This window comes from Vigna unguiculata, chromosome 7 (genome assembly GCF_037176805.1).
Source record: "Vigna unguiculata cultivar grain cowpea cultivar isolate G323 ecotype 2 chromosome 7, ASM3717680v1, whole genome shotgun sequence".
NCBI lineage: Eukaryota > Viridiplantae > Streptophyta > Magnoliopsida > Fabales > Fabaceae > Vigna > Vigna unguiculata.
Window position 1 is genome coordinate 27,305,421 of NC_140798.1, and position 9,157 is coordinate 27,314,577.

Genomic DNA, 9,157 nt, shown 5'->3' on the forward strand with positions numbered 1-9,157 from the left:
ATAATTGATACTAGTTAATATTGTAAAATTAAAAATGATGTCATTGACATTATGTATTATGTTACCTAAAGAGGTAGAGTAGGTGAGTATTTTTGACATTGGGTGGTGACGAGGTGAATGATAGTTGCAGTAGGGTTTTTTACACTAAAAAAATTATAGAACAAAGTTAAGATTTGATATGGATGTAAAAGGGGAAATATATTTGTCAAAATGGGAAATTAAATCGAAGTTGGAGAATGAGTAAGTATATATATATATATATATATATATATAATAAGTGAGTATATGTGTGCATAGACAGAGTGACAGTCAAAAGGAATATTTGTGCAAATGATTCCAACAAACAATAAACAAAATAAGAGAAATTAAACAGAAAACAAACATATTCTCCTTTAACTTTTTTCCCTCTAACCGCTTTTCTGTGCTTGAAGACCAAATGTAAGAAGTGATGTGATACTGTTACTTGTTAGTACCACTCACTGCTCCTGCTTCACATAATAAGATCAAACCTAACTCTTATTCACCCTGCCTATCACTTTAACTTGGTACACTCAAAATGCACATTTTTAGTTTATTTTAGATACACAATGTGTGTGTCTTTGTGTTACTACCAATATAACCATTCTTTCTCTCTTCTCTCTTCTTCTCTCTTTCTCTCTTTCTCTCTGCTGTCTCCAACTTCCTAAGCTTCGCCTCGCCTTGGATTTGGGGTAAAAGGCCTCGAGAGAGACCCAGCCTTCCCTCACTTTATTCCCTTTCAAATTCGATACTTTGCTCTGTACCCATAACGAGGTTTGGTTTTGCAAAACAGAATCTCTCTCTCTCTATCTCTCTCTTTCTCTCTTTCTCTCATTCTCTCATTCTCTCAAACTAAACTACCACATTCACTTCCTTTTTCTTGTGCCTCTTAATCCCTTATAGTTCTTACAACGTATCAGGGGCTTGTCCCATCTCTGCTTCTTTCTTTCCTTGGATTTTCATCCTCTCCATGTGAGTGAGTGTTTTCACTTGTACCACATTGCCTAAAATGCTCACAAACTCGGATTTTCTATGTTCCCTCATCGTTACCTAAGAAACAGAGGAGTGCCGTGCCCGTGCCCCCCACTTTCTTCTCTTCCACTACCACTTTCCAACTCGGTGCTTTCATCAACCAACCTCTTATTATGTCTTTTTCAACCCTTTTAAACACAACCACAGATTAAACTCAAATCCATGTTCTTAGGGTCCTCAGCATTTTCATCTTCTCCTATTACTATTATTATACTTCACCTCCTCTTCAACTAGTTCATTCATCAAGTAAAAGTTATTATTTGATTGTTTTCTGTTGCTAACTCAGAAGGCTTTATGAAGTTGTCCCAACAATGAGAGATGAGCACTCGAAGAAAAGCAAGGTTTGATAAAAGGATGCCACCTGGCCCTCCTCTCCTTCAGATTCCTTTGCATTGTCTTCTGTTTCCGCCATTGCTTACTCTCTGTTCTTCTCTCTGTAAAGCTTTCATGGCCCAAGACGTTGGTCAAGAAGTGGTTCAATATTAAGAGCAAAAGCGAGGACTTTCACGCAGATGACGTCCTCTACGCAGGTGACTGGTCAATTTTCGCGTGATTTTTATGTAATTAAAGACTATGGTCGGTTTTCCTTGAAATCAGATTTCTTTTGCCTGTAACTTTTCTGAATATTAAACAAACTTTGATTCTCCTTCTTCTTATGGAACTTGGTTTGCTTTTGGGTACCAGTTTTTTGTTTTTGATTGAATGAGTCGTGGCTATCAAGACAAGATCTGCTCTCTGCAGCTTGTGGTTATTAGCCTTCCCCGGTTTCCACCTTTTGTTAGAATTTTTTTCGGGTTTGTGCGATTGATTCATTCTGTGGTTTGATAAAATTTACAGTGGAAAGAGTGTGACTTTATTCACTTTATGTTTTTTCTTTTTCAGGTGTTAATGAAGAGTGGAGCAACAACTGTTCGCAGAGGGAAGAATACACCATCAAGAAAAGCAAAACAGGTTCCGTGCCCATACCATTCTTAAACCCCCTTAGAATTTCTGAGAACTTTGGTTTTTCCTTTTTTTTTTCTTGTCTCCTACAATGTCTCTCGGAGCAATAAGTTGTATTTTAATGCAGAGAGAGCAAAGAGAAGGCACTCAGACAGAATGCGGCGAGGCAAGGTTGACTTTGATGCAGCTCAGGATACAGATGTGCATAACTATAGGTATGTTTCATATTTTTCATTATTGTGCTTAATTAATGGTGTCCCATGTCCATTTTATTGTAGTCAGATCAATAATAATTGTTATTGTATTGAGTTGTTCTTTTTCCTGCATACAGAATCTTTGCTGCTACTTGGAATGTAGCTGGAAAATCTCCTCCAAGTTATTTGAATCTGGAAGATTGGCTTCACTCTTCTCCTCCTGCTGATATCTATGTTCTTGGGTAGATTTCTGATTGTATTTGTATAATGTATTCTCTCCTTTGACTTTCCACAGTTCAAGTCTGAACTAGTTTGCCTTTTCTTGCCCTCAGATTTCAAGAAATTGTACCTCTCAATGCTGGTAATGTTTTGGGCACGGAAGATAATGGCCCTGCCAGAAAGTGGTTAGCTCTTATTAGAAAGACCCTAAACAGTCTTCCCGGAACAAGTGGTGAATGCCACACCACTTCACCACTTCCTGATCCTATTGTAGAGTTAGATGCTGATTTTGAGGGATCAATGAGGCAAAAGGCAACCTCTTTCTTTCATCGCCGGTCGTTCCAATCCTTCAGTCATAGTATGAGAATGGACAATGACATGTCACTTCCACAAGCATACCTTGATCGGCGCCTCAGCGTCTGTGACAGAATGATGTCTGGTCACAGAACAAGTGATTACGACCCCAACTATAGATGGGCTTCTTCGGACGATGAAAATGGCACTGGTGACTCCCCAGTTGCAACACAATATTCACCAATGACATGTAAAGGTTTTTTCTCTATGGAGGATAGAGATAGACAAACAGGGCACTCAAGATACTGCTTGGTTGCCAGTAAACAAATGGTTGGAATATTTCTAACAGTTTGGGTGAAAAGTGATATAAGAGATGATGTTCACAACATGAAAGTATCTTGTGTTGGCAGAGGATTAATGGGATATCTTGGAAACAAGGTAAGTTTGATTTTGATATATTTTCGTTAATAGAAGATTTTACTGAGAACCTGGAAACAACATTCTCCTTCCCTTGATTTTTCCAGGGTTCAATATCTATTAGCATGTCTTTGCACCAAACAAGCTTTTGCTTCATCTGTAGTCATTTGACTTCCGGACAAAAGGAGGGTGACGAGCTAAGGAGAAATTCTGATGTAATGGAGATTCTGAGAAAGACAAGGTTTCCCCGAGTTCATGGCATGGGTGATGAGAGTTCTCCACAGACAATTTTGGAGCATGAGTAAGGCCTTCATCCTTTTTCTTTGAATCTTATTATCCATCTGATGCTTGTAGATTTGGTTTGACACTGAATAAAATGCAGTCCTAAGCTTAACTTTTTCACTTGTAAAGACCTAAACTTGTGGTTTAATTGGTGTAGTCGAATAATTTGGCTGGGGGATTTAAATTATCGGATAGCCCTTTCTTACCGTGCAGCAAAAGCTCTTGTTGAGATGCATAACTGGAAGGATCTGTTAGAGAATGACCAGGTTGGATACTTTGTACCCTTATAACTTGTTGGTGTCGCTTCTTTTCTTGAATTATGTCATCCTAACTATTTGATAGCTTCTTCTTTCAGCTACATATAGAGCGGAGACAAGGTCGAGTTTTTGAAGGATGGAATGAGGGGAAAATATATTTCCCTCCCACATACAAGTATTCAAACAACTCAGATAGATATGCAGGCGATGAAAGACACTCAAAACAAAAGAGAAGAACTCCAGCATGGTGCTCTTCTTTTTTTGCTAATAGCCTTATAATTACCTCTGTCAATGAATACATGTAGTGGATTTGAAACAAACGACTATTAACTAATGCTATTATGAAAAGAAATGTCCTGCATCGTTCTGAAAGCATATCTGCATAATATTTTACGGGAACTAATCCAAATTTTTGTTCATGAAGGTGTGATCGTATCTTGTGGTACGGTAGAGGCCTCCGCCAATTATCTTATGTTCGTGGGGAATCAAGATTCTCAGATCATAGGCCAGTTTATAGCATGTTCCTGGCAGAAGTTGAGTCTGTTAGCCGTAGCCGAATAAAAAAATGTTCTAGTTGCTCCAGTTCAAGGATTGAAGTAGAAGAGCTTTTGCCTCATTCACATGGTTACAGATATGCTGATTTGAATTTCTATTAAAGAATGCTGTAAAATATGTGGATCAACCCGCAATTGAGGACACTGAAGAAGCCAGGTGTACCATACAAGGTAATTTCTGTCCTGCTTGAATATTAACCACCTTTTACCAAATAATCTCTGCTTTGCCACAAAGTAATGCTTCTCACAATTTAACAGTTCAGTGAAGACATGATGCAATTTCTCCTCTTAAGTTACGAAACATTCATGGAATTAGAACCTTAGATTGCCTTGTTCTTGGGCAATATTCATTTCAGAATTTTTGGCTCAGTTTGCATACAATCATGGAATATTTAGTTCATAGATTTCTTTACAGCATTGCTTTGGACTGTGGCTTCCTTCCTAATTAAGTTTTTGGTTGAGATCTCTTGCATGTCGTATTCTTATCCTTGGCTTGGTCCCCCCTATTGCATTGTAGGTGGGTAAATGCTCTGGGGAATGCTAGCCCCAACGGTGATGTAAACATTCTGGTACTCTCAGCCCAAATTAAGGTTTTTGTCCTTTGCATTTCTGCCTTTTCTCAGCATCTCTGTAATTATTTTATTTTATTTTTCCGTAAACCTGCTCCTTATTTCTATGTTGCAGCTGCAGAGTTTGATTTTGCTTGCTATACAGAAAACTTGTCTCTTTGGCAGTGAAAAACTCCCTGACTCAAATGCAAATAGCATCTGAATTCTTATTAATAAGGTAATTTAGTTTTTATTTGGTTTACTCATGTTACAATTCAGTGAGGAATAAGTAAAAGTGAATGCATCATAAAGTAGAAATAAGCCATAAAAATTTCTTATCATTCTTTGCTGTGCTGCAGAAACATGAAAAGAATTACTGCTGTGAAGGGTACTGATTGCTTGTGTTAGAAAAGATATGTGCAAGTTCTGACGTATATGAAGCTTCTTTTTTTCGTGGCAGATAATGATTTCACCGAGGACCATTAAAGCTAATGAGTAAATTTTTTATGGCTTTGTTTTCATCATGTTGTGGTGTTTTCTCTTTTGTGTGATTAAGATGAAAGTTGCAACCAAAAGGAAAGAAAGAAATGCGCACAACATAGATTGCTTTATTGGCTTTTATCAGCAAGTAATTATTTGTACCCAATTCCAAATTATGACCCCTTTATTTTTTCTTTTACTTTCATTCTGATTCGGGAATGATTCTTGGGGCAACGTCAACACCTTTTCCGTCAATGTTTACTGTGTAATGAATGGGTGAATTCGGCCCATGCTTAATAAATCTTCAAATCCCACTCCCTTTTGGCATTGCCATGTTTTAGAATATTTCATGTGAGAATTTTGAAAAGTAGTTCTTATAAAGAATCACATAATTGTTATGGCGATGCAATAGAAAGAAAAGGACGTGCCAAAGTGCTTTGCTCATACACCTATGTTGATCCCTTTCACAGTATTTATTTTCGGACCTATAATTATGGTTCTCATTTAAGTTGTCAAATCTGTGTGCACCATTCAGGATGCAACTTCTCTATATTAGAGGAACCCATCCATTTCAAATAAATGTTCATTTTTTTTTTCCTTTAAAATATTTTATTCTATGCATGAAAGTTACATATATTTGAATAAAAAATGAAAAATTTCTGACGTGACAAAGATAGATCGGCAATTATCTCATATGCAGTCCAGATAGAGACTGCAAAGATACTGTGGTCATTATGGTTCTAACTTTCACTTTTTTACAACCTAAATGGAACCGAAAAACCGAAAAAACAACGCCAGTGTTGAAAACTTGGAATGAGAAAGAAAGCAACAATTGCTAACCCAAAATGGAGGCTTAATGGTTTTAGTTACAACACAAATAACCAGGCTTTCTGTGCCAACCCCACTTGGCTTTCAAAAATCTCTCTACCAATCTCCACGCTCTGTTGCGGAGACTGAATCACAACTCCACCAACAATTCCACGTGTCGTTCTGAAAATCGAAGCGTGGTGAAAACGGATTCTTGTCTCTCGCGTGGTTATTCACCAAGAATCGTACGGTTCCAACTAGGACCTGCTAATTTAAAACAGCATTTTTATTTCCTAAGACCCACGAACAATAATTAAAATTTAAAACTATATTAAAGACCAAAACACCAAGCTTTTTTTTTTTTTTTTTCCTTTGGGGGAGACAAAAAACTTTAACCCTGAAGACATTCTGGCAACGTGCCGTCTGGCTCTTGTATATTGTTATGAAAAAATGGGCATTTGATGAGATTCTCTGAGGCGTTTTTTCCTATCATGTTCCCACTTTTTTTGGGCAACACATTATTAACCAGACTCCAGATAAGACGTGCTTGCTTCGTGGTTTCAAAAATGTTTCCTGTTTATTTTTCATTTGCTTTTGGAAAGTTCATTATTTTCTGACTATGTTGTTCATTCATGCTACTGTTTTCCCTCTCCCTCCACCACCATCCATGAAATGGAAACTTCAAAGTGAGAAAGATGACATGCTTGATCTTAAATCTCAGTAACATTTATTAGTTTTGAGATGATTAAAAGTGAAAGAATTTAAGTGTATTTAAATTAGACGAAAAAGAATAGTAATGGGGTAGGAGAGGAGGGGACACAGATTTAAAGTGGGGACAAAGGGTTGACAGTTGACACAGTTGTGTTTCATTTTGGCTAAGCAAAGAAAATGCTTTTGAGAGACACAAAAATAGCGATTCTATACTCTACAATGCCAAAGGGAAAGACAAGTAGTGCCTGCTGGGGCTCTTATTTCCAAAAACTTCTTACCAAAACACACTCTCACCATTCTTATCTTCCTTTAATTCTTTCCTCATTAATTTTCAAATATTGTTTTATTTCAGATTTTATTTAATTGCACTTTACTTCTCCTACACTAATTTTTATATATTCCTGTTTTAGTCACTGTATCTGTTTCTTTTAATGTTTCAGATTCTTTAGTCACGATAACAAATTTGAAATCTTAGGATCCAAATTCTAAGATTTGGATCTGAATTCAAAACATGTGTATATTGATATCATTACACTACTTTACTTTTTTGTTTAAAATATAATATACTGACACCTTATCAATATCTTATTATACATTACCAAGAGGCAGATGCAAACTCTTAAGAAAAGTTAATATAAATTATTTATAGTACATAACATAACATGACAGTTTATCTAATTTTGATACTGAGTTAAACTTTACAAATTTCTTGTTTCAAAAGAAATCTTACATGTTACACATCAACTTATAAAATAACTAGAACAATTTCAGAAGACTTGAAGTATTATTGAATAGTGTTTCAGAATGGATACTTTGATGGATGATGAAATATTGAAAGTTGGTAGCTGTAAATCACGTGAACGATGTCCTATATGATTCTTCCAGGAAATTAAGGTTGCTTTCCATGATGGACATGGCTTGCAAGTAATGCATAGGGATCAACCCATATAGGAGCTTTGCACTTTCCATGCAAGTAATTAAATTGTTCACCTACTTCACCATCTTCCTCCCACTCTGGAGGCCCTACCAAGGCTTCATCACCATTGGAGTGCTCTGGACCAATTTAATGGATCATGTTACCTAACTCATGCATCATTTACCATTCAAACACACTTCCACTTTTATAATAGTAAAACAAAATTTCAGTTGCTAAGAATTAGGTGCAGAACTGATCCATATGAGTGGAGGGAAATGTGTTAGGACAATTACGAGTTAGTTGCTATCAGTTATGCTTTACATTAACGGTTATATAAGGACAAATACTACATATAGTACAAAAATAAACACATCAAAGGTCCCCTACATTGAAGGTCAACAATTGAAACACATAAGGGTTTTTTTTTCTTCTTCTTCTTCTAACTATCATCAGTTAAATCATTAATTAACATAAATGGATAAATATTGACAACACACCGTGACGCATCTCTATAATTAATGACATCAATTTCCAAAGGCTTCCTTTAGAATTATGCAACAAATCTAAGAGAAAAACCATATATTAAAACTAAAATATTTAGCACACTCTGAAAGGTTTTTCTTTTCAGTATGGTTCATCACTTTAATTCCTTATTAAAAAAAAATATTCAAACATAAACAGGAATGCAGCAATAAATTCCCTCAATAATTGGTTGGACCATCTCCATTCCCATGCTTATTTGCTCACGTGATCACTCTGTGTACATCTCCAATGTTGTCGAAGATGTAATAGAAAAATGAAATATTTGGTCGTTTGGTGGTGATTCTTGAAAAAAATTATGGAGACAGGAGTTTAATGGTTGAAACTCAAAGATTCAATATATGTGATTTACTTAGTAACATAGGTTAAGTTCAATTCTCTTGCAACATATCCTTATACTAAGGATAAAACCATTATGTGTAATTGAAGTTTAAGGAAAAAAAAATGAAAGAGAATACCTTTTACATATGCTTTTGAATTTGAATGATAAATGTTTAAACTCACTTTTATCTGTTACACGTAATGCATGCGAGGTAGGCTAGGGTTATGTTGTGTGCATTTGAACATGCATGAGTAGAAGGGAGTTTGGGTCTTTTTGGAGTGGACCACTTAATCATAATTGCCAAATTGACTAGTGCTACCAAAAGAAAAGTCTTACCTGCAACTTTGAACTACATTCGCATTGGACTCATACTCGATATCGATAGTCGATATCCATATATATAGATATAGGACAGTGTGGGGGCACTCATGAATCATGAAAGAGCATATCTAGCTTTAAAATCATGACTAAATGCCAAACATTTGGAGTTCAATATCATCATTATATCATTATTTTTAACCATTATTTCATAGTTTTCACTCATTGTCATATCTATTCATACATACATATATCATTTGTAATTAAGTACCAATATCTATGTTATCTTTCATACTAGAGCACTAA

At 35.9% G+C, this 9,157-nt stretch overlaps 1 protein-coding gene across 2 annotated transcripts; it reads left to right on the forward strand.

Moving 5' to 3' along the window:
* Positions 1 to 593: 593 nt before the first annotated feature.
* LOC114190506 (type I inositol polyphosphate 5-phosphatase 4-like) lies at positions 594 to 5,683 on the forward strand. 2 transcript variants are annotated; one of them, XM_028079417.2, is made up of 13 exons: positions 594 to 1,391; positions 1,493 to 1,580; positions 1,933 to 2,001; positions 2,120 to 2,207; positions 2,324 to 2,428; positions 2,519 to 3,137; positions 3,224 to 3,417; positions 3,556 to 3,664; positions 3,754 to 3,902; positions 4,080 to 4,380; positions 4,727 to 4,799; positions 4,894 to 4,995; positions 5,117 to 5,683. In XM_028079417.2, exons 1-10 carry the CDS (start codon positions 1,362 to 1,364, stop codon positions 4,309 to 4,311), a joined length of 1,683 nt encoding a protein of 560 aa, XP_027935218.2. In that variant the 5' UTR covers positions 594 to 1,361; the 3' UTR covers positions 4,312 to 4,380; positions 4,727 to 4,799; positions 4,894 to 4,995; positions 5,117 to 5,683. The 2 variants fall into 2 exon arrangements, with proteins under 2 accessions (XP_027935218.2, XP_085531524.1); XM_085675398.1 differs by lacking the exons at positions 594 to 1,391; positions 1,493 to 1,580 and adding an exon at positions 1,710 to 1,844.
* Positions 5,684 to 9,157: the final 3,474 nt, after the last annotated feature.